General features: G+C 60.1%; 13 protein-coding genes across 13 annotated transcripts; 6 read left to right on the top strand and 7 right to left on the bottom strand.

Annotated features, from left to right (window-relative positions):
* Positions 1-594: 594 nt before the first annotated feature.
* On the bottom strand, positions 595-3,591 carry PAN0_011c4338 (SAICAR synthase-like protein; the record flags this gene model as incomplete). The annotated part of the gene is made up of 1 exon (XM_014800308.1): positions 595-3,591. One exon carries the CDS (start codon positions 3,589-3,591, stop codon positions 595-597), a length of 2,997 nt encoding a protein of 998 aa, XP_014655794.1.
* Positions 3,592-5,203: 1,612 nt separating this feature from the next.
* Positions 5,204-6,409, bottom strand: PAN0_011c4337 (uncharacterized protein; the record flags this gene model as incomplete). Its single annotated transcript, XM_014800307.1, has 3 exons — positions 5,204-5,401; positions 5,479-5,687; positions 5,788-6,409. 3 exons carry the CDS (start codon positions 6,407-6,409, stop codon positions 5,204-5,206), a joined length of 1,029 nt encoding a protein of 342 aa, XP_014655793.1.
* A 1,097-nt stretch (positions 6,410-7,506) lies between these two features.
* PAN0_011c4336 (uncharacterized protein) lies at positions 7,507-8,540 on the bottom strand (the record flags this gene model as incomplete). The annotated part of the gene is made up of 2 exons (XM_014800306.1): positions 7,507-8,206; positions 8,293-8,540. The coding sequence occupies 2 exons, from the start codon at positions 8,538-8,540 to the stop codon at positions 7,507-7,509; spliced, it is 948 nt and encodes a 315-aa protein (XP_014655792.1).
* Positions 8,541-8,607: 67 nt separating this feature from the next.
* On the top strand, positions 8,608-9,147 carry PAN0_011d4335 (uncharacterized protein; the record flags this gene model as incomplete). The annotated part of the gene is made up of 1 exon (XM_014800305.1): positions 8,608-9,147. One exon carries the CDS (start codon positions 8,608-8,610, stop codon positions 9,145-9,147), a length of 540 nt encoding a protein of 179 aa, XP_014655791.1.
* Positions 9,148-9,280: 133 nt separating this feature from the next.
* Positions 9,281-10,273, bottom strand: PAN0_011c4334 (uncharacterized protein; the record flags this gene model as incomplete). Its single annotated transcript, XM_014800304.1, has 1 exon — positions 9,281-10,273. The coding sequence occupies one exon, from the start codon at positions 10,271-10,273 to the stop codon at positions 9,281-9,283; it is 993 nt and encodes a 330-aa protein (XP_014655790.1).
* A 1,069-nt stretch (positions 10,274-11,342) lies between these two features.
* Positions 11,343-13,736, top strand: PAN0_011d4333 (cytoplasm protein; the record flags this gene model as incomplete). The annotated part of the gene is made up of 1 exon (XM_014800303.1): positions 11,343-13,736. One exon carries the CDS (start codon positions 11,343-11,345, stop codon positions 13,734-13,736), a length of 2,394 nt encoding a protein of 797 aa, XP_014655789.1.
* Positions 13,737-13,983: 247 nt separating this feature from the next.
* PAN0_011c4332 (fibrillarin) lies at positions 13,984-15,140 on the bottom strand (the record flags this gene model as incomplete). The annotated part of the gene is made up of 2 exons (XM_014800302.1): positions 13,984-14,999; positions 15,131-15,140. The coding sequence occupies 2 exons, from the start codon at positions 15,138-15,140 to the stop codon at positions 13,984-13,986; spliced, it is 1,026 nt and encodes a 341-aa protein (XP_014655788.1).
* Positions 15,141-15,727: 587 nt separating this feature from the next.
* PAN0_011d4331 (uncharacterized protein) lies at positions 15,728-16,052 on the top strand (the record flags this gene model as incomplete). The annotated part of the gene is made up of 2 exons (XM_014800301.1): positions 15,728-15,762; positions 15,836-16,052. 2 exons carry the CDS (start codon positions 15,728-15,730, stop codon positions 16,050-16,052), a joined length of 252 nt encoding a protein of 83 aa, XP_014655787.1.
* A 123-nt stretch (positions 16,053-16,175) lies between these two features.
* Positions 16,176-17,755, top strand: PAN0_011d4330 (gamma tubulin; the record flags this gene model as incomplete). Its single annotated transcript, XM_014800300.1, has 3 exons — positions 16,176-16,216; positions 16,313-16,493; positions 16,613-17,755. The coding sequence occupies 3 exons, from the start codon at positions 16,176-16,178 to the stop codon at positions 17,753-17,755; spliced, it is 1,365 nt and encodes a 454-aa protein (XP_014655786.1).
* A 443-nt stretch (positions 17,756-18,198) lies between these two features.
* On the top strand, positions 18,199-20,343 carry PAN0_011d4329 (TAF-domain-containing protein; the record flags this gene model as incomplete). Its single annotated transcript, XM_014800299.1, has 1 exon — positions 18,199-20,343. One exon carries the CDS (start codon positions 18,199-18,201, stop codon positions 20,341-20,343), a length of 2,145 nt encoding a protein of 714 aa, XP_014655785.1.
* Positions 20,344-21,990: 1,647 nt separating this feature from the next.
* Positions 21,991-22,703, bottom strand: PAN0_011c4328 (u6 snRNA-associated Sm-like protein LSm2; the record flags this gene model as incomplete). The annotated part of the gene is made up of 5 exons (XM_014800298.1): positions 21,991-22,016; positions 22,107-22,209; positions 22,307-22,367; positions 22,480-22,577; positions 22,701-22,703. 5 exons carry the CDS (start codon positions 22,701-22,703, stop codon positions 21,991-21,993), a joined length of 291 nt encoding a protein of 96 aa, XP_014655784.1.
* A 323-nt stretch (positions 22,704-23,026) lies between these two features.
* On the top strand, positions 23,027-24,343 carry PAN0_011d4327 (tryptophanyl-tRNA synthetase; the record flags this gene model as incomplete). The annotated part of the gene is made up of 1 exon (XM_014800297.1): positions 23,027-24,343. The coding sequence occupies one exon, from the start codon at positions 23,027-23,029 to the stop codon at positions 24,341-24,343; it is 1,317 nt and encodes a 438-aa protein (XP_014655783.1).
* A 236-nt stretch (positions 24,344-24,579) lies between these two features.
* PAN0_011c4326 (uncharacterized protein) lies at positions 24,580-25,285 on the bottom strand (the record flags this gene model as incomplete). The annotated part of the gene is made up of 3 exons (XM_014800296.1): positions 24,580-24,735; positions 24,787-24,859; positions 24,972-25,285. The coding sequence occupies 3 exons, from the start codon at positions 25,283-25,285 to the stop codon at positions 24,580-24,582; spliced, it is 543 nt and encodes a 180-aa protein (XP_014655782.1).
* Positions 25,286-25,824: the final 539 nt, after the last annotated feature.

Below are 25,824 nucleotides of genomic sequence, written 5' to 3'. Positions count from 1 at the left end.
TACAAGCATCCGCCCTCCTTGCCATGTCCCGCCCATGGGTCCAAGTCCACGAGATGCTGGTCCTGTCTATGGAACGTCGAAGTGAGCGGTGCAACGTGGGTAGGGTCGAGTGGATGGGAGTGGTGCCAAGCCAAGCTTCACCGACTCGACACCCCGAAATGCACGGCCAATCTCGCGTGTGGACGGTGCGCGCTGCTGCAGTGCCTCCACCTCGCGTCGTAGCTCCAACCCGCCTCAGCCCCGCCTAAATTGGATACGCGCCTCACGTGGTTCCCACACTCAAGTCACAGCGTCGATGGCCACTTGCTCTCATCACCTCAACAGTCGCGCAGGCAATGTCAAGTGATTGTTCCATTGCCGTACCCGTGAGCAGAATAAGATGCGAGACGAGAAAGATGCCAAAAGATGCCGAAAGAGAGAGAGTGTGTGTGTCTGTGAGAGGGTGACTGGAAAGTTGCGAAACGAAGGTGTTGGGAGGCGGCCAACCAGTGCCGCTGATCCTTTTCAGTGTGTAGCGAGTGTCGAGAAAGAGCAGAGAGGAGATTCTTGTGAGAGGATGGCTCGGCTGATGTGTGGGCGGGCAGGGTGGTGGATCTACTTGGCGACCTTTTCCTTGTCCTTGCTGCTCTTGGTGTCCTTTTCCGTGAAGCCCCACATCTTGGGACGCCGGCTCTTGTCGCCGCCCGTGACGACGCTGCACAAAAAGTCAAAAAAGCGCTGGCCGTACTCTTTGGGCGGCACCGAGCTGATCATGTGCCGATTCTGCGTGAGGCCCTTCCAGATGGTCTCGCCGCGCTTGACCGAGGTGTAGGGCGTGAAGAGATCAATGACACCCAGGTAGTAGATCATGCTGCCCGGCTGGTTGTTCTCGTCCGTCGATCGGAAGCCGCCTTCATCCTGGTAGAAGAGGAAGTGACGGCGCTCGCTCACATCGCGGTCGGGCAGCTTGGACCCCTGCTGTGCGTTGAGCGCCTTGGGGTCGGAGCGTCGAACCGCCTGTCGCAGCGCCGACGCGTCCTGCTCGCCCGCACCGGGACGCTTGATCTGCGTCGGCTGACGCTTGAGCTCCTTGGTCTCGGGCTGGAAGACGCGCAGGTTGTCCTGACGCAGGTTGTCTTTGTTGCCACGACGGATGTCGTGCAGTCCGATGAGCAGCGAGTAGTCCATGATGTTGAGGCGCTGCAGCAGCGCCACGTCGCTCTGCAGCTGTGCCTCGAAGAGCGCGCGCTTCTCGGGTCCCAACTCGATCTCGCGCCCGCGCTTGAGCCAGTTGAGATCCTTGAGCACTGCGCCCGACTTGGCCGCCGCCTTCTCTTCCGGATACTCGCGTCCGATCGACGAGCCCTTGAGATCGTACGTCTCGTGAATGTCGCGATGCGGTGGGAAGAGGTTGTTCATGATGACAAAGTGGATCTTGCGACCGTGCGGCAGCTTGACACGATGCAGTCCGTAGAAGCGGCTGAGCAGCGTGTGCGGATTCGCCTTGACATGCTCGTGGTAGTCCTTGAGGATGCGCAGCAGGAACTTGTGCTCCTGGTGGCGGATCGTCTTGATGATGAAGCGGTAGTCGCGCGAAAAGTAGAAGAAGGAGCCGCTCTTGCCTGGCGATCCGAGCTCGCTGAGGATGTACTTGGACGTGAGCGAGAGCAGATAGTCGGCGGCGTCGAGGTGGAAGTGCTCGCGCAGCTCGCGGAATACCCAAGGTGCGTAGTCCTTGAACTTGAAGTCGTACTTGGCGGTGGGGGTGAGCTCTCGACCGATGATGTCAAAGGTGAACTTGTGCTTGGCTGTGAAGTCGGCGTCGCACAGCGGACGCTTCATCTTGGCCTGACACCTTGACACACCGATGCGAATGCCGGTGAGCATGTTGTACATGAGCACGTAGTTGGCATGGCCCTCGCCGATCAGGTTGCCGACCAGCACCTTGGGCTCGGCATCATCGTCGCGCTCGCGTTCTCGATCGACGCGCTCCTTGTCCTTGGGATTGACGTTGAGCCAGTCGCGACCGGTCTTGGAGCGCGTCAAGGCACCAACGACTCCGCCAGCGCTGGCGCTATCCTTGTCGACTGTTGTGCCCTCGGCTGCCGCATCGCGCGCCTTCTGCTCCTTGTAGCGACGATCCCTGCGCAGTTGCTCTGCATGCATGGCTGCCTCTTCGTCGAAGGCTGCATCGCCCGTGCGCAGTGCGTGTGCGGTGGCCTCGGCGAGGGTGGGCGAGTTGAGCGCATCCGCCTCCCACGCATTGCCAGCCGAGTGGTAGTTGGGATCGCGGTCTCGACTAGAGCGTCGGACCGACTGTGCAAGGCTGTTGCCGGATTGCGACCGCCTTCCTTGGAGTGACGAGCCAGTTGTGTTGCGACGGGAGATGTGCTGGCGCGGCGGAACGCCGCTGGGTGGTCCGGGTTGATCCACACTCGAGTGGCCATTTGCGAGAAGCTGAGAGGTGCCTGCTTCGGCGGCTCTGGGTGCATCGTGAAGGTAAGGCGAGGCATCGTGGGTGAGTCGAATGGCAGGAGCTGCTCCCGAGGTGCTGGCACCGAGCGTGAGGTGCGATGCGGCAGAGCCGTACGAAGCGTGACGTCGCTGCGTGAAGGAAGCGTCATCGTCCTCTTCGTCCGAGAGTCCGCCGTGAGAGGAAGCGGTCCGGTAGGCGGTGCTAGCGGTGGAAGCGTTGGACTCGTTGCGGCGCTGATTGCGTTTAGACATGACGTTGTACGCTGCATTGGCTGGCTGAGGCTGAGCATGCTGCTTCTGTCTGGCTGCAAGCACCTTCTCTGCATCGAGCTCGGTGGGCTCGTCGACCAACGCGGGGGCGGCCTTAGTCTTGGGAGCAGAGGACGAGACGCCCAGGATGTTGGCCGAGTCGGCGGTGTAGGCGCGGCGTGCAACGGGAGCCTTGGTCTGCAGGGGCTTGCTGGAGGCAGCGGCATCGTGCGGCTGAGCAGAGGTGGATGTGCCGTTTGTGGTGGGGTATGCGGGGAGGTAAGGGGATCCGTTGGTGACGGTGCTCATGAGGCCGTTGCGCGAGTCATGTCCAGCGACGTAGTCTGCTTCCAGAGGCGGCGAGGGCGGGAGTTCGCTGAGAAAAGGATGGTGGCGGGTGGGTGCGGTGAAGCTGGACTGCGACTTGAGCGCTGCATCCTGGCTCACTACGGGACCGCCGACGGCAGTCGAGTGGATGGTGGCGTTTTCGTCGGCACGGCTGCTCTGCCGTAAAGGGCTTTGCGAGGATTCGTGGATGTCCGTATGTGACTTGTCGGTGGTGGGTGACGCATCGACGACGGAGGGCTGCTGAGGGGTATAATTGCTGTGACCATGAGCACGCTTGCTGACGAGCTGGGGTAAGCGAAGGATGCGGTGGCCAGAGAGCGTGGTGGAGCTGTGGCCGTTGGTGCCGTTTGGCGAAGGGTCGTTGGCGTTGCTGGGCGTGACGGAGCGGGAGACGACGGGCGAGGCGTAAGGGGCGGATCGGGAGATGGTGATATCGTAGACTTCGCCCGTGCTGTCGTTGACACGAATCTGCTGCTCCTCGCGCTCGAGCGCCAGCCGAATCGAGTTGAGCGTTTCTGCTTCAGAGGCGTGTATCAACATGGTCGATCATATCCTGTGCGTGGTGATGGCGTCGACGTGGATGCTGAGATCAGTGTCGATAGAGGTGGGTGTGTTGGCGGCAAGGATTGATCACTGGTGATTGTGGCGATGATGATGGTGGAGTTGCTGGATTGTGATTAGAGTGTGACGGATGTGTGCCAAGCCCGTGACGAGACGGGTTGCTGGAGCGGCTGAGTGCAGGCTCTTCCTCACTCTCACTCACAGACACGCAGGTGCACCGCCCAAAGGGGGGCGGCGGCGGGCAAGCGAGGCAGAATAGCGCAGTCGGGAAGCGGGCACCAGAGCGGAGGCAGACCCGACCACGCCCTCGGCCAAGCACGAAAATTCACCAAAAAAGCCCAGGCCAGCAGACCGCGGCCGGACTGACTGAGAAATTCGAGCACAGCACAGCACACTGCGCCACGCTGCCTCTGCATAAGTTATCGGCCCACTCACTGTTTCAGCTGAAACACGGGGTACAGCACAGCGCAGAGCACGACCACGGCCCAACTCGGCTGACACCTTCTCCTCGCCCTTTCCGATCCTCGCTCACTGGCAGCCTCAAACCGAAGAACTGAGTTTCTAGAATTGGCTCGCTCGCATCCTTACAGCATGGGCAAGTTTATTCAGCCTGCCTTCCTCCCTCGCAACGACGCGGCACTCGATGGGCGTGTACAGCCACTTGTTCATTTGGTCGATCCGCAGGGTAAGGTTGGCAGCGTGCATATTGCCGCATGAGCAAAGTCAGGAGTGGGCCTCGAGTGAGTTTGGGGTGACTTTGGTCTTGGTTCATGCGGCAGCGTTGCGGGAATGTGGAGCAACACAGCCGCCGAGCACAAGGCAGGCCCCCTCACCGCCGCTGACTGCATCGGCAGCCCCAACCGCTGCGTCTCGGAGCCGTCATCCGGTCCAGGTTGGGATGCATCGATCCGTCAACTGAGCGGCTTCCAGGACGGAGACACCAAAATTGGGCCTAGCTTGACCAAAGGAGGAGTTAACTAAGTTCGCAACCAACCGCATGGCGTCTTTAGCCAATCCCTGTGATGGTTCGGGAGGCGCCCGGATCCTCTAGCCGCACCAAGGCGCTCAAAGAGCACACAAAGGTCATGGGACCGACCGCATGGCGTCGTTGGCCAGACTGCTCTCGCTATCGAGATGTGTGTATGTCTATCTTCTGCTGCCCTGACGGCTGCCTCTAGGATCAAAAGGCATATATGCCCTCGTGCCTCCGGCTCGTCCCTAGCTTTGCCCTCCCCATCCTCCCAAGGACCCTTCCTCCCACACCTTGATCTCTCAGTCCTCGTTTCTCAGTCCTTGTCTCTCAGTCCTCGTCTTTCTCAAAGGTGACCAAAATGGCCCCGAGCAAGATTGCTCGCGACAGCGCCGCCCAGGCCATGCCAATCCAAGCCCAAGACCGTCCGCCCGACGTGCAGCCTCTCTAGGCTTCTCGTCAAATCCCCCCCCCCCCCTTTACCCCGGCCTGATACAGCGGGCCTCGAGAGACGCTGTCCAGTGTCCTTTGCCGCTCACTGCTCGTCTGGCGTTGGCCAGAGTGAGAGCCTAGGTCTCGAAATTACTGTAGCACAGATGTACTTTTAATTACTAGCGCGGCCTACTCTTCGTCCAGATCATCGATGTCTTCATCCTCGTCTTCATCGATCTCTTCTTCGTCGTCGCCGTCGCCATCTGGCGCAGCTTCGTCGTCGCTCAATGCATCGTCCGAAGCGTCGTCCTCGTCGTCGAGCGACAGCATGAGTGTGCGCGTCGCCTTGTTCTTGGTCCAATCGCGTCCCGATTCCAAGATGAGCCCCTGTTGCATCTCAAAACCCCATTCGCAAGTCAGTGAGCGTCCTCCTCAGCACGACAAGCTGTTCAGGTCCAACTTACACGTAGAATGCCCTTGACGAGTTCTTTTTTGGAGCGCGCCTCGTTGATCTCGCGCTGCATCTGCTGCACCTTCTTGACCGCCCCCATGTCCTGCGGTGCATCCGAGTCGTTCGCTGCCCCCGACCCAGCCGGATTCAGCTGTCGAGCGCGGATCTCGGCCTTGATCGCCTTGATGCTTTCAAGAAGTCGCAGCGTTTTGAGACGTTGTTCTACCAAAGATCACGCAATCAGCAGGCAAGGACATTGTCGATGGAGCTGAGTCAGTATGAGGACGCAGACAAGGCAAGACGTCGAGCAGCGCAGACCTACCTCGAATCTCTGCCTTCACCGCGATCCTGTCCTCCTTGATGGCGCGCGTCTCGTTGAACGTCTTGAGGAAGGCCAGCGCTTGGTCGTCCCTCTGGTTGAGCATCTCGCGCGTCGTTGCATAATGCTCCTCGTCATGTTTGCCCGTCGACGGCGCAGGCGATGTGGTGGCGAGCACTCGCTGGATGGCAGCGCTCGACTCGAGCGCCCGCGTCGTCTCGATGCGTAGCTTGTCTCGCGCCTCGAGCTCCATCAGCCGCGCCCTCTTGTCGGCAATCTGCGCCTCGAGTGCAGACCTGCTCGTCGGCATCTTGGTCGCCCTATCTGCAAGCTCATCCTGATACGCTGCCCAGAAGTCGAGCTCCTTCTGCTTCCGGTGCAACTTGTGCCTTCGCCCCTCCACCTCGTAATAGATCGCTCGCTCCAGCGGCGACAGTTGCAAGGAGGTCGAGCGCGATGCCTCGCCCGATGAGCCGGTGATGAGGTCCCTTACCTCATTGCGCCTCAAAGCTAGCGAAGATGGGCCGGCCTGTGCAGCTGAGATGAGGCGTTGGTCCGCCGCCGCTTTCTGCTCGATATGGCGGTCGAAGGTGGCCAGCAGTGAGTCGAGTGGTGACACCGCCATGGCGAAAGATTCTGCTTTCGTGCTAGTAGTCGGATAAGATTGGAGAGAGGGGCTGAGTTGCAAGAGCTCGCAAGTCGGTAATGGCGGCAAAGCGATACCCGCTCGATCTCGATGTCAAGTTGACCAAGCTGCGATGGGTGTTGGTTGTTCGCGGGCCATTTGAGCCTGGAGCTGCAAAGGCGAGACCCTGCCTGCTTGGCTCTGCCATTTTCGACGCGTCTCGCTCAACGAGACGTGTCGACCTTCTCAGTGCCACGCTGCTCTAACTTAACATCTTCAAGTCTGCCCCGACGGTGCAGCTTCGGGCCGGCCCTCATACGAAGCTCGCTGACGTCTTGGCATCGGTGTCTGGTCCGAGGCCGACCCTGGTTGCGCAGCTCAAGCAAGGTCTGCCTCGCACGATGCTCACCGGTGGTTCGATACCGCGCCATCCATGGCTCTCCTTTTAAGCTTTGCCGTACGGCGATTTCCCAATACAGTACAGGCTCTCGGGCCTGTTTCTGTGAGCATCGTCAGGGCTCATGAGCGCTGATATTCGCCGGTTGACCCTTGTCGGCTGTACTCCGACGTCCTTCGCTCCAGCCGGCGCCCACGTCAACGTCAACGCGAGCCTGCCCTACCGGACCGGACACTCGAGGAAGACAGATGACGCAACCGCCTCGATACGAAACCTTGAGTGGAGGTGAGCGGCCCGAAACGCCTCTCTGCAGTCACTTCTTCTTGCTCCGTTTTGGCAATTCGCGGCTATGCCGCTGCGATGTCATTGGCGCCAGGTCCTGCTTTCGGTGAACCCGATGCTGATCACCTCGGCCGTAACGCTGTCACGCGGCATGATGAGTGGAGGAGAGGGCTCGACGCGAGACGCGACTGCGCGCTGCATCGACGCGGCGGCGGTCGCATTCACTGAATCGCAGTTCCGAATGCAGACAAAGCCGCTGCAGTTCGGCCTCAAAAAAATGCGTCAGGCTGCGTTGCGCGTAAATGGGCTCGCTGCGCCTCGAGGTTTTGACCTCGGCTCTGCAGCGCTTTTTTGACATCCGACGTTGTCTTGCATGATTTCGGCGCCCTCGCCTCGCTCTCGCTTGGCACCACCGCTGCTAGCCTTTTGCGGTAGAGAGGGATGTCGGTCGGTGTGGATCGCTGCTCGGCCCTGGGATCGGCGGCTTGGCCGAACGAACGACAAGCTTTGCTACCGTGTCTGCCGGGAGATCCGAGCTTGCGAGTGATGCAAAGGTTGATAGCGCAACCGCATAGGCTCGGTCAAAGACCAGCCAATCGTTGTTCGGAAATGTCCGAATGGAGGCAAAGCAGAGCGCAAAGTCTGCGATGCGGATGAGCAAGAAGGGCGTTGCCGCATCCACACAAGTTGCTTGCTGCGAAGGATCGTCAGTTGTCTCAGAGTACAGCTTGCCGCCCACGCCGTAAGCTCCGGTGCAGGGGTTCCGTGGCAAATAGCCACCGAGAGCTGGCGGCCATGCATCCATGCCAAGCCTCGGCGTCAAAGGTCCCCGCTCCAGTCCGGCTCCCACATCTTCGTGTCCGCAAACTTCCCACGGCAGCTTTGCTTTTTTGGCGCTTCGAAAGACGAGGCCTCGATCAGGGCTGTGGCTCAGGGCAGTGGCTGGTCCTGCATGGTGTGGCTTCGGCTCGGCCCGTGTTTCGCAGAAGGTTGATCCTCGACTCGCCGCCTTCCGCCGTCCGGACGAGGCCGCATGCCAAATGCGCTCATTATAGGCTCGAGCGCAAAAGATTTGCCGCTGCTCGTTCGGACCGACGCCTGGAATCTTCTCGGCGAGTCTCAGCGGTCAATGCGTGGATGAGCGAGATGGGCGTGTTGGGACCTTGCGGCGCCTCCGTGTGAAGAGTTTCGGGTCGGCCTTGACCGCGTTGGATGGATGGATAGGAAGCGCATGTCGCTTCGCTGCAGGTCGAGCGGAGCTTCAACCGAGCCGCTGCTTTGCTGCAGAGATGAACCCGTTGGCGCTCGCCGACTCGTCGAGAACGAGGCCCTGCCGATCTCGGGCCAGCGCAACAGCGTAGTAGCCGCCCTTCTTACGCCGAGAGGCAAGACATATATAGACGGCGCTTCCTGGGCGTACCGCAGAAACGAAATGCCATCCACCAGACCCATCGTCACCCCACCTCATCTTCTCACCTCCTTCCCAAAGCTCCATCCTCTTCGCTCTCAGTAACCAATCATGGTAGCCATCATCCGCAGCATCCTTGCGCTCGGCACGCTGGTTGCCGCCGTCACCGCCGCCTCGGTCGCACCGCGCAGCTCCAAGATCACCTTCACCGTATACAACAAGTGCAAGCACGAGTTTGCACCAATCTTTTCGCCTGCGCTTCCGGGCAAGTCGTCGTGGGACGTCATTCCATCCGGCAAGTCGGCATCCTTCTCGTTCTACTCGGACACCTATCGCGGCAAGGTCTTTTCTCCCCTGCGCCAGGCCAACACTACCACAGGACAGGGCGCTACGCAGGGCGAGTTTGATCTCGCTACGGGCGACTACGACATCTCGGTCGCCGACGGCTTCAACGTGGGCATGTACCTCCAGCTTCTCGGCCGCCAGTACGCCGGCTACTGCCAGGCGGCCATCTGCAGCTCGGCTGACTGCAAGGACGCATACAAGAACAGCAGCGGCCTCTTGTCAGCCAACAGGGTCGGTTCGCGCACCACTAAACCCAACCATAGCTGCCCAGTTACATTCACCACTTGGAACGTCCAGTTCTGCTGAGCTGGCGGCACCATCTCTCCACTTGCACGTCAAGTTTGCTCCATCTGCGTAGATAGTTGAGCCTGTCTGCATTCACACTCAATCATATTGTTCACCGCTTGTCTTCACTTTGGTTTGCTTGATAGTGAACTTGTCAGGAAGCGTTGTGAGAGTCGGCGAATTGCTCTTCCTCGACGTTCCAGCCGAGCGTAGACTTGTCAGCGCCGAGCATGTCGAGCATAGTGCCGATGTTCCATTTGCTCTCGATCCCAGAGCCACGCTCGGGCAATGCACCGGACGCCGACGCTGCTGCTGGTGCTGACCATGTGCGATCGCTTTCGCCAAACGGCGAAGCATGCTGCCTTTTTCCTGTGCGTGCTCCGATTGCGGTCTGAGACCGGCGCAAGAGCTCCGAGAGGTCGGGTAGGGAGATCTCCGAGTCGGCGCCCTGGCTGTCGACGCCTTGAGCCGAGCCCGTCTCGTCCACCAAAGTTCGCAGCGCGGCTGCTTGCTCTTCTGCGCCAGGTGAGCCGATGCGATTTCTACGCAGGAGCAGAGGATTATGAGGCTCCGGAGAGTCTCTCGCTTTGCGTTTGAGAGCGTTCGGGGAAGGCGGCGGCGACGGCTCGAGCACGTGATCCTCGCGTGTCGATGCGCCTGCGAGACTGGACCAGTCTCCGCCGTCGGCACCCGTGATCTTCCACAGATCTTGCGCTGCCAGCTGCCCTGCTTCGCGCCACCGTGCAATCTCCTTGGGCAGCGTCGAGAGCAAGTCTTCGCGCAGGCACTTGTTGGCCTGTTGCAAGAGCAGCAGTCTAGCTTCGAGCGCCTGACGTTGCTTCCTCATTGCCACGGAGGATGATGATGTCGACCTTGACGACTCCTGAGACTGGTTACAAGGCAGCGTTGCCTTCGATGTACTTGCTGTCGGCGCCGGACTGGAGGGCTCCTCTGGATTGTCCTTCTTGACTGGAGAGCGAAATGGACGGCTCAGCCTGGACCGCGCAGGTTGAGGCGCCCGTTTGCGGGAGGAAGATGATCGAGCATCCGACATGCTTTGCGAAGTTTGCGAGCCGTCGCTAGTTACCTGAGATCGAGGAGTGTGCGGGGTGGAAGATGACCGGGACGACGAGGATGCCGGGTCCATCTTGACCGTCACAACCGCACGATCGTGACTTTCGAAACGCGAAGCGGCGGTCGTCCACGATTCGAGTCGTGTGGCTGAGTCTTCCAAAAGTTGGCACGATGGAGGCTGAAGTGGTGGAAGAGAGCAGACTGCGATGCTCTCACCTCATCTCATGCGGCTGTTGCGATTTCAGGCAGTAGGCCTGTCGTCCCCTCATCTTTGCCCACTGAAGTCAAAAGCAACGAGCGACCCTTGGCTGGCAGATCGGCTGAGACCTCGTCTTTCGGAAGGAGACCCGAGTGGCGAGGCAAAGCTCTGGTTCCGTGCTCAAGCGTCAGAACCAGCTAAGGATCTTCTTCTGGCTCAAGTGTCGGCGACGGCTCCTCTGCAGTCGGCAAAGCCGATCGACTTTTTTGAACGTGAGTCACGTCCACCCGACTATCTCTGGAAAGCGGCTCTGAATCAGCGAACCACCCTCGCAAAGAGTCGGGAAGCGGCGGCCTGGCTGGTTGTGTTCTTGGCTGATGCTGGTCGGAAGGGACACAGCACGTCGTCTTGAGCTTCTTGCTTTGAGTTGCGGCTCAACGTGGGAAAAGAATCGAGCTGCACCCGCGCCAGTCAAGTGGAGGTTGCAATGAATTTTCTGCAGCCAGCTGCTGCCCGCCCGAGCCACGTTCAAGGAAGAGCAACAGACGAGTCGAGAGCGTAAACTCTGTGACCCTGCAGATCCTTCTTGGCTGCTGGACGGGGGCCTCTCCAAGCCAGTTCAGCCGCGCGATTTCGAGCTTCAAGGCAACCACACGGATGCTGAGCGCGAATCCTCGTGAAGCTGCAGGCGCGTTGAGCTCGAGCTGCTTCCCCAACCAACACCAGCCAAGCCAAGAGACTGCACTTACTGTTCTTTCCGCTCCATCTTCAACTGCCAGCTTAGCTTCTACTACCGCCCACACACAAGCCGCATCGCCCCTGCATACACTCGACGGCTTCGCAGAACCGCTCCATCCTGCCTTCTTGTTGATTCGACAGCATTCATCCGTGCACATCCTGATTTCGTCTTCATTATTCTCGGTCACTCAATAGGAGCTTCGACATGAGCTCGGGATACCAGGTCGCTGCGACCCATGCTGAGGCATCGCCATCGGAACCAACATCGGAATCTGTCGCCATTGCCCAAACCGCACAGATTGAGGCCGATGAAACGGAGCCGGTCAGCCTAGACGACCACCTCGCCAAGCAAACAGCAGCATCGGAAACGTCACATCAAGCGGAAGAGCCGACGACATCACCTTCTTCCACGCTGCAAGCCACTACCTCCGAGTCGACAAAAGCAGATGCTCAAACACCTGCCGTCGGAGACGGCGTGGGAAGTGCTGAGCAGCCGGCAGTCAGCGACGAGGTCCCATTGAGCCCTGCTTCGCCTTCGCGGCTACCGCCATCCATGTCGATCCCCGAGATCAAAGCCGCTCTCGCTTCGGAGCGCGACCAAGCCAAAGCGGCTGCTGCTGCTGCATCGGGCGGAACATCGTCGACTGCAGAGTCGTCAGCAGCAACCGATGACAATGTCATCCTCGGCATCGCCGTCGTTGACTTCAACCACCTCGTCGGGCCGCAGATCGAATACACGTACCCCAAGCAGCTGCAAGAAGACGAGGACCTCGTCCGATCGCTACCTTTCTTGGCTCTCCCCGATGGCAGCCATCTATCTGACGAGGACTTCTGCTACTTCCACCTGCACTGCCCCAAGCTCTCCGACTCGACCATCTTTGGCATCTCCTGCAATCGGCAGATCGCCGCCAATGCCCTGTTGCGCAAAGGAGCCGAAGTGACCCGAAGCACGGTTCAGAAGGCCATCGTCGTGCTCGCCAAGGAACCCATCTTTGGGCCGATTCGCGAGAAGCTCGGGATCGTCACCCGCGCCTTCTTCGCTCAAGGCGACCTGGCAGACGTCGACATCCTCATCGACTTCCACTCGACCTTGGAGATCGGCCTGCAGAGCGGCGGGATGTCGGAAGATCGCGAGACGGTCATGTACATGGGCACGTCGCTCCGAGAGCTCGTGCACAAATGGCGCTTCAAAACGCTCATGCTCGTCAAGCTGCTCCTGCTCCAACGCCGCATCATGTTCTTTGGCTATCCGGTAGAGCAGCTCTGCAACTACCAATATTCGCTCGTCTCTCTCATACCCGGTCTGCTGCTCAGTTTGCAGGATGCGGGCGATCCCAAGTTGCAAACGCGCTCCAGCCGCGTCGAGGTGGCAGACAGCCTGCGCTCGTCGGACCGCAAGAGCCTGCTCAAGTTCCTCGGCATGCCGCTCGACATCTTTGGCGAGGATGCCTTCTTCCAACCGTACTGTCCGCTGCAGCAGATCGATCTGCTCAAGTCTCGCACCTGGCTGGTCGGCACCAGCAACAGCATCTTCAAGCAGCAGCGAGACTGCAAGATCGACGTCATTGTCGACCTCGAAAACGCCCACCTCGACTTCCAGGACCCCAAACTGCACCAGGCGGTCAATCTGACGCCCGAAGACCGCAAGTGGATGGACGAAGTCATCTCGTCCGTCGTCGACACGTGGAATCCCGCAGACCCCACACGGCCAACGTCGATGGGCTTCCACGGCAGCGATGACTACCTGCGCATCCGCTTTGAGGATTACATTTGTGCGATGCTCTCCTCGACCAAGTACGCCGACTTTCTCGCCAAGAGCGACGCGGAGCAGGTGGCCATCCAGGCCCCGGACGCTTCGACGACTAGCAGCTTTGGCGCCGAATTTCTCGCTGCTCTCCGGGGCACCGAGGCGTTTGCGCTGTGGAACTCGGTGACCGATCCGATGCTATTTGACATTGTCGACCACAAGCATCCGTGCGAGGGCAAGACGTCGGCAATCGAGGATGTAGGTCTAAGGCTCTCGGCGGGACTTCACGACCTGCGGCTCGAGGAGAATCTGGCGCCCACGCGAGAGGCCATCGGCAGCGCACTGCAAGCTGGCAGCGCCAACATCTACCGCCTGGCTACCAACTTCCGTCAAGACATCGCCAAGTTCCGTGCGAACCACGCTGCTGCCAGTCAGAACAGCGCTGGCGAAGGCGCTGGCACTGGTCCGGGCGGGCTTGGCGCCATCACGTCGGGCTTTGGGTTCTTTGGTTCGGGAGACAAAGCTGCGTCCAGTGGTCAGGTGGCTTCGACGAGCACGGGAGCTGCGCGAGCGTCAGGGTCCATCACAGGCGAGGCGATTGATGCGGACGGTCAACACACCACTCGATCCGGTAGAATTGCGCCTGCTGAAGGACAGGGTGCCGGCCCTGGATTCAACGCCAACGAGGCACTCAACGCAGCAGGACAGGCAGCAGCACAAGCGGGCACGCAGATGCGCGCGGCGCTGGGCAACTTTGGCTCGTTCCTGTCGGCGCGTCAAAAGTCTTGGGCTGCAAGTCGTGCCAACAGCAGTACAAATCCGTCGGCGAACAACTCTCAACCCCAGCCATAGCTCAGGTTTCCGGCCACTATAGACGCACAATCAACTATTCCTACATCACCACGAACAGGCTCTGAGTGCTCGTCAGCCACGCCACTTGAAAGACACGCTGGAGGTGATGAGATATGCAGCAAAGCAGAAAGCATGTTGGGGAAGAAAAGCGAAGCCAGATATAACTACAGAACCAGAACCGAAAAGAAAAGATGAGGGAAGCGAGCAAGGGATACGACGGGGGCACGAACGGGATCGAGCGGAGCGTCTATGCCTTGTGGCGCTGGTACTGGGCGACGAGCATGGCGTGGTCACGCTCGTATGGCTCGAGCGTAAGCTGCTCGCGGGGCTTGAACTTCATGCCTTTCAACTTGTTGACCTCGGCGGCGAAGACTGCCTCGGCGGGTGCTGTCGAGTCGATACAGCTGGCCTTGATCGAGATGAGTGCGTGGCCCTCGTTCTTGAGGAACGACTCGGCGTTGTGCGCCACGATACGCGCCTGGTCTGGCTGGGCAACGTCGGCAAAGATGACGTCGACGGTGCCGACGAGCATGCGGTACTTGTGCGGGTGACGAGCGTCCTCGACGATGGGGATGACATTGGTGCGCTTCTTGGCCATGTTGATCAGGTCACGACCCGAACGGTGCGAGAACTCGACGGCGTAGACGATGCCCTCGGGACCGACCAGGTCGGCAACGTGCGAGACCGAGGTACCGCTGGCAGCACCGAGGTAGAGCACCTTCTTGCCTGGCGCGATGTGGATGTTGTCCAGACCGCCGAGCACACCGGCGGCAAGCTTGGATCGGAAGGGGTTCCAGACACGGTACTCGGTCTTGGCAGTGGTGCCGTCAGCGCCAGCACCGGGCGTCTCGACCGAGATGCGCTTCTCGCCGTAGACCGACTCGCCGGGGGCGATGTTCTTGGTGACGAGGAGCATCTCCTTGCCCTCGGCGACAAAGATACCGGCGTGTCGGTGAGGCTTGACGATGACGTTGGAACCACCACGGGCACCGGGCTTTCCGCCGCCACGAGCACCACCACGACCGCCACGACCAGGAGCACCACGGCCACGGCCGCCAGGAGCACCACGTCCGCCACCACGGCCACCAGGACCACCGCGGCCACCGGGAGCACCACGGCCACCGCCGAAGCCACCACGGCCACCAGCGGCACCACCACGACCGCCACCGAAGCCACCGCGGCCACCACCAGCGCCGCCACGTCCGCCACCGAATCCGCCACGTCCACCACCACGGGCTCCGCCGCCACGACCTCCGCGATCACCTGTAGACAACGAGCGATAGACATAATGAAACGGTGGATGGAGCAAAGAGGTCAGCACACGATCGCAGGTTGAAGATGAGCTGGCGCTGACGTCGCCGCCGCGACGATGATGGGTGGCTGTCGAAACTTACCGAAAGCCATTTTTGTGAGATGCTAAGCTGCTACAAAGTTCGCTGCAGAAATGCTTAGAAAGGGATGCTAGGTACTGCCGTTGGAGTCGTCCGTCCTAGGAAAGATGCTATGTCGTCGTGCCTGTATGAGCTCGACGAAGGGATGCCAGGAGGTCCTGAAAGAGTGATGGAAGTGAAGGCAGGGTATGCAGCTGCATCGCTGTGCTGACGACTTTCGCTTTCGAGCCACCGCCTCGACCATCCAAGCGCCAAATTTCTCCGTCTCCTTCCCACCGCCGCCGTTCTTCGCTGCTCAACTTTTTTTTCGACTTTTTTTTGCGCCGCCTTGCAGCTCAGCCAGTTGAGCTGATGGAGGTTGCTGCCTCGCTAGACTGGCTGGGCGCCGCTTTCGCCAGATTCCAGTTCAAAACCGGCAGAGAAAAATTCTGAGATTTTCAAGTTTTTTTCTCTCGTGCGTCTGGAGGTCGACCAAAGCTGAGAAGGGTTCACCGCTGCAGCGATTCTGCGCTCTGCTGCCACGATCACGAGGCAGCGGCAGCGGACCAGCCAACCTCTCCCAAAAGCTGGCGATTCGGATCCGTCATCGATCGGCTGAAAATGATGGAGTCGCATCGGCGATACACCGAATCCCTGTATGCTGCGCCGCGCGACGCGTGAAGTGTGAGCAACACCCGCTCCCTCGCCTGAAGCTGGTTGGAACGGCAGGGCCAAAAAGGTGATGGCGGCGCAAACCAACACGGACTTGGATGTAGCGATTGTGCACACCCTCACCTTCAACACCACCATCTCAGCGCTTTCCTACCACCATCCCCGCGGCGTTTCGACGAAACAGTGGCCCCATCCATCCTTTACGCCTGCACTCGCGTCATCGGCCGCGGAAGCCACCGACACTTCCATCGCTCGTCTCGCGTCGGATCAATAGCACGCATCCTTGTTCACGCTCGACTACATCTGACAGTCATTGGACCGCACCCGAAATCGATTCTCATCTTACGCAAATCCGACACAAAACGGTACACGCGTCTTTCCGTCGCTCTAGATCGCCATGCCGAGGGAACTTATCACCCTCCAGGCCGGCCAGTGCGGGTATGTACTCCACCGAAGATGCCCTCCGCGCACTCAGACGTGGCGATGATGCTGACCTTGTCCTTATTCCCTGATCGATCATCCGTCACATTTTAGCAACCAAATCGGCTCGCATTTCTGGGAGCATCTCTGCCGAGAGCACGGCATCGCCAAGGATGGTACTTTGGAAGAGTACGCCGCCGAGCAACAGGGCGGAGACCGCAAGGATGTCTTCTTCTACCAAGCGGACGACGAGCACTACATTCCACGCGCCATCCTCGTCGATCTAGAGCCTAGGGTAAGTGAAGCATCCGCTCACAGATCGGGCTGACTCGCAGCGCCGGAGAGCATACGAACCTTGCATGAATTCAAACTGACCAACCCGCCATCGATCTGACTTTGCTTTCCGCCTTACAGGTGATCAACAACATCCTCTCTGGACCATACAAGAATCTGTACAACCCCGAAAACATTTACAGCAGCAAGACAGGAGGCGGTGCTGGCAACAACTGGGCGCAAGGTTACGCCGCAGGAGAAAAGATCGCCGACGAGCTCATCGAGATGGTCGATCGAGAAGCGGATGGCAGCGACAGCCTCGAAGGCTTCATGCTCATGCACTCCATCGCAGGTGGTACTGGCTCAGGTCTCGGCTCCTTCCTGCTCGAAAGGCTCAACGACGCCTATCCGAAGAAGCTCATCCAGACCTACAGTGTCTTCCCGAACTCCGAAGAGACATCCGACGTCGTCGTGCAGCCGTACAACTCGTTGCTCTCCATGAAGCGACTCACCAACAACGCCGACAGCGTAATCGTGCTCGACAACGCCGCGCTCAGCAGAATCGCCGCCGACCGACTTCACCTGCAGAACCCGAGCTACAGCCAGACCAACCAGCTCGTTGCGACCGTCATGGGTGCCTCGACCACCACGCTACGCTTCCCTGGCTACATGAACAACGACCTGGTGGGCATGATCGCGTCCTTGATCCCAACACCGAGGGCGCACTTCCTCATGACCTCCTACACCCCCTTCACATCGGACAATGTGGAGCGCGGCAAGGCGACGATGAAGACCACCGTGCTCGATGTCATGCGTCGGCTGCTGCAGCCCAAGAACCGAATGGTCAGCACGCTCGGCGCGTCCAAGTCGAGCTGCTACATCTCCATCCTCAACATCATCCAGGGCGAGGTGGATCCACGCGACGTGCACAAGTCGCTGCTGCGCATTCGTGAACGTCACCTGGCGAGTTTTATTCCGTGGGGTCCCGCGTCGATCCAGGTGGCGCTGTCGAAGCGCAGCCCGTACGTGCCGAGCTCGCATCGTGTCAGCGGTCTCATGCTCGCCAACCACACCGGCATCGCCAGCTTGTTCCGCCGCATGGTCGACCAGTACGACCGCCTACGCAAGAGGAGCGCCTTCTTGGAGATGTACAAGCGCGAACCCATGTTCGCCAACGACCTCTCCGAGTTCGACGAGGCAAGGGAAACCGTGGCCGAGCTCATGGCCGAGTACAAGGCGGCCGAGAGCCCAGACTACATCACAGGCCAGCCCGACGATCTTTGATGCATCCCCCATCCGACATACCCGCCCATCCACACACTCTCCGTGACGAGCATCTCGAGAGCTGGCCTCAGCCTCCGCCCGCTTTGCTGTTCTACCGTCTGTAATTGTACCTGCTCAAGCCTTTTTTCTCATCCGCTTTTCGGCTCACTGAGCATCGCAGTCGAGAGCTGCTGATGAAGCGCACCGGCAAAGTTGAGATGTGAGGCCGAATCGCCATTGTGAGACCGCGGTTGCAATTGGAGAACTACGCGCGTAAAACCCGACGCGGATGCTTTCTTCTGGATGGCCGACATCCGAACGCGACCATCCAACCTACCGCCATCTTTCTCCACAAACGCCTTAGACGGTCTGCAACGCTCAACCCAATCTAGCTGATCGGCGACGCACAAGGGACAACCTTTCTTCATCTCTGCGCTGGCTTCATTGTCGCAGGACCGGAGACCATGGCACCCTCAGCCAAGAGCGGCTCCAATGCTGCCGGCAGCAGCTCGGCATCTCACAATGCAGCCTCGATCGGCATCGGCCTCTCCTCGTCCTCATCAGGCGCTCCCGGTGTTGGCATTGGGCTTGGACCACTAGCCGGAGCGCCAGCCTCGGTCTATCCAACAGACACCGTGCGCGACGTGGCCGAGTCGCTCGGCATCAATGGCATGAAGGAGAGCGTTGCGGCTGCGCTCGCTGCCGACGTCGAGTATCGCATCCGCGAGATCGTGCAGGATGCAACCAAGTACATGCGACACTCGAAACGAGACCAGCTGAAGACCGCTGACATCGATGCGGCGCTGCGTGCGCGCAACATCGAACCCATCTACGGATTCCTTCCATCGTCATCAGGGCGGACGGGTGGTGGCAATCCATCCGGATACACTGCAGGACCCACCTTCCGCCGAGTGCAGACATCGTCCGGTGTGCCACTCCACTACATCGAGGACGAAGAGATCGACTTTGACAAGATCCTCGAAGCAGGTCCCAAGATTGGCATTGGACGTGGAGTGGGCTGGGGGGCGCATTGGCTTGCGATCGAGGGCGTGCAGCCGGCGGTGCCGCAGAATCCGTCGCCCATCGCCATTGCAGAGGCCAAGGGCTCGTCTGGTTTCATGGGTCCGACGTCGACACAGCCAAGCGCTTCGGCACCGGCTGCCAAGGCCGTCACAGTGGCAGGAGGCGATGGCCAGGCTGTCGCCAAGCCGCTCGTCAAGCACATTCTTTCGCGCGAGCTGCAGCTCTACTACGAACGACTCACCAAATCCATCATCAGTCCACCTCCCGAGGCGGATGAAGATCTCGAAGACGACGCCGACGATTCGACAGCCGCAAAGGCAACAGCACAAGACCAGGACGTTGCTATGGACGCGGCCGAGTCACCCAAGGACCAGATCGTCACACCACCACGGCCCACCGTCGCTCTGGCCAAGCCGCTCAAGGCCTTTGCCCAGAAGGGATCGGGCAACCATGTGCGCGACGCGGCGCTGGCGAGTCTGCGCGGCGATCCAGGCCTGCATCAGCTGGTGCCATATCTGATCCGTTTCGTCGGAAGCAAGGTCATCGACATCCTGCGGGCTCCTGCGGACGAAGCCGAGGGCGGAGCCGATGCCGACGGCGCGCCGGCCGCCGTGCGCGAAACACGCCAGATCAGCACAGCAGACAACCACATGCTCAGCGTGCTGCTCAGCACCATCCACGCGATCCTGGTGAACCCGCACATCTTCATCGAGCCGTACCTGCACCAGATGATGCCGTCGATCCTCTCGGTCCTGCTCACGTCTTCGTTGGCCGAGCCGGAGCTGCTGGCGCAGATGCGCAATGCAGATGCGGACGTGCAGACACCGCTCGTCACAGCGGGGCCATCGTCGTACTCGCTGCGTGCACATGCGTCGGCTCTGCTCACGCACGTCGTCGACACGTTTGGCGCATCGTATCCGACGCTCAAGCCGCGGGTGGTGGCGACGCTGCTCAAGGCGCTCATGACGGGCGTGGTGCCGGGCAGCAGCGACCAGGATTCGGCTCGACGCGGCGGCGAGGCCGGATCGTCGGCACGCGAACCTCGCGCGAGTCCAGGCACCAAACTCGGCGCTCTCATGGCGCTGCGTCGGCTCGGCAAAGCGAGCTTCCGCATCCTGCTTTCCGGATCGGCGCAGCTCAACGCCAAGCTCGGAGAAGGCGCCGAACAGCCGGAAGCGACGTCGGCTGCGTGTCCGCTGCGGCTGTTGGGCGAGTGGATGCAGTCGTGGGAGTCGGGCGCGCTGCATGGTGGCGAGCCGAACCAACCGAGCGCCGTGCGTCGGATGCAGATGAAGCCGCTCATCGACGAAGCTGCCGGTGCCCTGCATGCGTTGCTGCCCCCCTTTGTTGCGCCTAACGCCGAGCTGACAGGCACGGCCGAGGAGAGGAACCAGACCCTCAGCACGACATTCGGAGACTTTTGGATGCAGCATGTGCTGCGCGGCGATGCGCGCGCCAGAGCGGCGCTCGAGACGGAGCTCGGCATGCGCACCTCCAGCAGCAAAGGTAATGGCAACGGCAACGCAGGTCGCGCGACGACCAACGGTGAAGAGGCTGCTTCGCAGATGAAGCAGGAGCCGCTGTGAAACGCTCTCTCTCATTTCCAGCCCCGAGCCCTTTGTCGTGATCTTCCGCGAAGGTCTCACTGTACTAGTACGCAAGTCAAGCTGTGCACAGCCCGTGACTCGGCGCGTGGGCCTGTGAACTCTCGAGGTGAACTAAGAACGCGCAGTTCACACGGCGTGCAGCGAGACAAAGGGGCCGTTGAGTGGGTTGCTTGGCTTTATGAGTGGGTGCGTGAATTCGCGAATTCGAGCGGGATGAGGAGGCACTTGAGCGCGGTGCGGATTGCGCGGCCCCCCTGGCATGGGCTCGCAGTTGCCCCGAGCGTGCGCGCGCGCGCCTGCGCCGCCCCCGACCGATTTTTCGCACACTAAGTTACTGAGCGGCACAGAGATGGCGCAACCCTCGTGCAGCTGGCTGAGCCGTCCAGCGCTTGCTGCGCCAAACACAAGGAGATAAATACCCGCGCGCCCCTCTCGACTCCCTCCTTCTTTTCCCTATCCTCCACCGAAAACGCCTCGCACTCCGGCCGCTTAGGATAGCCGCCACTGGAGGTGAGGGGGGTCCGGCCAGGCCATATCGCGGCGCTGGTCGTTATAGGCATCGATAATGCCTGTAGGGGAGGGTGGCCGGCCCTTCCCCTGTCGCGCGTAGGTCAGGAAGGCCACGCATTGTAATCGGCGCGTCCATCGTGGGGCGCGCTGCGAATCCGGCGAGGGAATCGTGCTCCCCGCCTCGAACTCATACTGGCCGCTAGTTGCCAGGCGAACTCCGGGAGCAGTCTGTCGAAGACTGCCTCGACCGAGTCGGCGTCGATCCAAGTATCGATGCAACAATCTGAGGGAGCAGTCTTGTCTAAGACCCCCCTGTCAAGTCGGTGTCGTTGAAATGACGATGCATGAATACGACGGCGCGGTGTCGACCGCGTCGTAGAGATATCACCGTCCAATCTGGACGGCGGTTTACAACGGGGCGCCTAGCGTGGGCGTCACGGGGGCCAGGGGTCCTCGTTTCCGTTTCGAACGGTCTTGTGGCGACCGTTGAAAGTCACTACTCAGTCTCTGCACGCCTAGCGAGCAGGGATTAGGCGACGTTTTCTCCAGCGCAAGTCTCGGTTCGTTCAGCAAGATTTCCTTCGCGATCTCTCTTTGGTGGATCGAGGCAGTCGGTCGGTTTTGATGCGCGGCAACAGCGCTTCCTTCCGTCTGCGAATCTGGTTCGGTACGAAGGGTGAATGCCCCTATGCGAGGATTACTTCTTTGGTGGACGTCTTCAAGATTTGCAGCAGGTACCTCCCGCGTGGCAGGGACGAATCCTGTGATGGTGAGGGGCCAAGCTTCCGCGCGCGTCTGCTCGCGACAGACGTGTGTGGCGAGTCTTGTCTCCTCGACGTTGTCGAAATGCCATGAAAGTCAAAACCCTCCTTGTTCGCTGTGCTCCTCTGTGTGTCTCGTTCCGGATCGCAAGTGATGATCATGAGCATGTTTTGGCGGTGCGATGAGCCGGTCTCGGGCAGAGTGAAGTTGCGCTCAGTTGCGGAAGTCAAGCACGTTACGGTGGTGTTGTTCAAGCAGCGATGGATTGCCGTGGCTTAGGATGGTATTGTACACGAATTGCGCTCCATGAAGGACGATCACGCGCGCTGTGGGAGGGAGTGAAGCAGGTCGAGTCTAGCGTTTGGCTTGCGAAGCAGCCTCTGCAATGAATGCACGAAGAGAGCGGGAGGGGATGGTGAGTGGGTTGATCGACGCGTGGTTGTGATGGTGCGGATGGGGGAGATGCTTACCTCTCCTTGTTGCGTCTTCCAGGAGCTGAGTGTCGACGGCCGCAGCCGGGATGTGAACGTAACGAACGACGGAACCTCGAATGAAGGCCGACTTGACGGCCATCTGTGTGTGGGAGAAGGTCGGCGGTCAGGATTCGAGAGTGTTGTGCTGTCAGCGTGTCGTTCCTGGATGGAGCAGTTTGGAAAGCGGTTGGACTCACCATGTGTGGGTGTTTCGCCTCATCGAGAACGCGGATGTTGTCGATCTTGAAGTTCAAGAACCTGTGAGCGTCGAGGCAGCCAGAAGGGAGGGTGCGAGGGACAGAGCAGAAGGGAGTCGTGATGCGAGGTCAGCTAGATTCCATACGGCAACGTGAAACCACGAGATACGCACTGGTCCACGCTCTTGAGGGTGCCCTGGATGGCGAGATCGTTCTTGAGCTCGATGGTGACCTGCTGCCCTGTGAGCGTCTTGAAAGCCGAGAAGATGAGCTGCGACGGCGACGATCGTGCACGGACGAATGAAGGTAGACAAGGTCAGTGCTGTGCTGACTTGATCCGAGTTGCAGGTAGGCGAGCGTCGGAGCTGCCATGCGCCTCTGGGAGACTGCTTACCATCGTGTCTGTTGCCTATCGGAGGATCCGTCGATAGTGCAAATCGGAGAAGGTGACGGGCGAATGGGCGGAAGCAGCAGAGATGCAGGTGGCCATGCCAAATGCGCTGCTCCACTCGAGACGGGTCAGCGAAGGCGCTCACGTGACGCCCACCAGTCGAGTGCCGATTTTTAGAGCGCTCGACCGCCCAGACCCTATCCAAGTGCCGGCGCAGCCGCTTTCTTCTGGCTGATTTGGGCCCTGACTCGACACCGACACTCTCACCTCGACCATCCCTCCTGGACAACCGCGAGCGCGATCCCCGCTCCTTCTCTCCACTGTACACGATGAGCACCGATCAGATCACACAGGGTGTGGCCAACACCTCGCTTGAGGCGTCCAAGGCTGCGGCTACCGAGCAGAAGGTGACGCCCTGGGACGTCGAAGGCGCCACCGTCGACGGTCAGCAGGTGGCCATCGACTACGACAAGCTCGTCAAGGAGTTTGGCACGCGCAAGATCGACGAGGCGCTGCTCGAGCGCTTCGAAAAGCTCACTGGCTGGAAGCCACATCCGCTGCTGCGCCGCGGCAGCTTCTTTTCGCACCGCGAGCTCGACAAGATCCTCGACCGCTACGAGCAGGGCAAGCCGTTCTACCTCTACACCGGCCGTGGCCCCAGTTCGGACTCGATGCACCTCGGTCATCTCATCCCCTTCCTCTTCACAAAGTGGCTTCAGGATGTGTTCGACTGCCCCTTGGTGATCCAGCTGACGGACGATGAAAAGTTCCTCTTCAAGGCCAACCTCAAGATCGAGCAGGTCAAGGACTTTGCCTTCAAGAATGCGCGTGACATCATCGCGTGCGGCTTCAAGCTCGAAAAGACGTTCATCTTCTCCAATCTCGACTTTGTCGGCGGTGCGTTCTACGCCAACATTGTGCGCATCTCGCGCATGATCACCATCAACCAGTCCAAGGGCACCTTTGGCTTCACCGACAGCGACAGCGTGGGCAAGGCGCACTTTGTCTCGATCCAGGCCGCACCCTCCTTCTCCAACTCGTTCCCGCAGATCTTTGGCGAGAAGCACGACATCCCCTGCCTGATCCCGTGCGCCATCGACCAGGACCCCTACTTCCGCCAGACGCGCGACGTGGCCTCGCGACTCAAATACCCCAAGCCGTGCCTGATCCACTCCAAGTTCTTCCCGGCGCTTCAGGGCAGCCAGACCAAGATGAGCGCGTCGGCGGAGAACAGCAGCATCTTTATGCACGACACGCCCAACCAGATCAAGAACAAGATCAACAAGCACGCCTTCTCCGGTGGCCAGGAGACGGCCGAGGAGCAGCGCAGGCTCGGCGGCAACCCGGACGTCGACGTGGCCTACCAGTACCTCACCTTCTTCCTCGACGACGATGCGGAGATCGAGAGGATCGCAACCGACTACCGCTCGGGCGCCATGCTGACGGGCGAGCTCAAGCAAAAGTGCATCGCCGTGCTGCAAAAGGTGGTCAGCAACTTCCAGCAGAAGAAGGCGGCGGTCTCGGACGAGCTGGTGCGCGAATTCATGAACAAGAACAGGTCCATCGACCCCACCATGCCGCCCGCAGGCTCCACGGCCAAGAACCAGGCGGAGCTCGCCAAGGACACTACCGTCGCTACCGCCTAGACCCGGTGCATGAATGGCAGATACAATACCGCAAGACGGTTCATCAGAGCGTCTCGCAGTTTTGGTGGGATTTTGTGACGTCGCGTTGTTGCTGTCTTGCTCCATTGCTGTGTGAAGGACGACCGGAGTGAATCAATGTTTCACAGAAAAGGTGCGTTAAAATGGTGGCGCTTAAAAAGGGGCGAAAAAATATAAAATGTTAGAGCTTGGCATGCTACACTCAACACAGATGCGGTTCAGCACGTCGGGGGTCGATGAGGACGCCACACCGTGTGAGGTCTTGGGTGGTGCTGCAGCGTGGCGCGCAGCCGGATCGCCGAAGCGAGCTCGCTCGCCACCACACGGTGCGCGCTACCGGCACGGCCAACATCATCTCGCAGGCGGGCGTGCAGCTCTAAATGGGCAACGCACAGACCACAGTGTCGGCAGCAGCGGTCCTGTACGCAGCATGCACCGCGCACGGCCGTCTGCACGCAATGACCTGAGGCGATGCCGGAGAGTGGGGTCGCCGTCTCGCTTGGCCATGGGCAGCGATGCACAACGTGCCAGCATGGCCGTGATTTAGGTTGGGATGGCTCGCCGGCATATGTGGCAAATCCCGTAACCGATGCGCCGTGATGACTGGAACATGATGCCGGCGAGCATAAGCTGGTCGTGATGCTGCTTGACGCCGAGGCGGAAACGACTGCCACCCCAAAGCGCCCAAACGGATCTGCCGGTGTGACATTGATTTCCGGTAGCAGTGATTGGTCGAGCTTGCAGCCTGTGGCCGGTCAACAATACGGCTTCCGGGGCCCGCTCGGGTAATTGGAGGAGGTGCGAGCCAGCTGTGTCCGCTCCGGCAACACCATCGCGACGCTGCAATTGAAGAACCTGGCGTCGTAGTTTCGGCGCTGGCTGCGGCAGAAGGCGTCCGGAAAATACGGACGTAGGGTCGTGCATCTCGGCGTCCTAGTGGCCTCCGAAGCAGCCGAGAGGGCGCGCGCGTCGAGCGAGCCAGGATCAGCGTTGGCAGTCAACGCAGACGCTCGATTGGACGAGAGATAACCGATATCAGCGGAGATTGAAAATCGGCTGGGACGCTCGAGCGTGCATGTGCAGAGCAAGCTCCCACGACCCGAATGCCAGCTTCCAACAACATGAGCAGCTGCCTGTTCCCATGGCCACGCGGGCGAGGCGTCGCTGAACAGGCAGCAAGGCCGTTTCGCCTGACACCTAGACCTCAGCTCTTCACGTCGGCAGAACAACTGCGTCCGCCGCTTCGACCGTGGCCCAAGCACCACCGAGGAATCCTGTGAAACCTCGTTGGCATCCCGTTGCGCTCTGACGGGCAATCACTGCCGAATCCAGCCATAGTCACGGCATTGGCCGGCTAAGTTTTCGAGGATGATGGATGGGAGATGTCCAGCTTTTCCATGGTGGCTGATTTCGAAGCCAGTGTTTCTGGTACAAACATGCAGAGCGTTTGCGGCGAGATGCAG

Source organism: Moesziomyces antarcticus (genome assembly GCF_000747765.1).
Source record: "Moesziomyces antarcticus DNA, scaffold: scaffold_v10011, strain JCM 10317, whole genome shotgun sequence".
NCBI classification, from domain to species: domain Eukaryota; kingdom Fungi; phylum Basidiomycota; class Ustilaginomycetes; order Ustilaginales; family Ustilaginaceae; genus Moesziomyces; species Moesziomyces antarcticus.
Note: the sequence above shows the minus strand (reverse complement) of the source record. Positions and strands in the feature narration are given on the sequence as shown.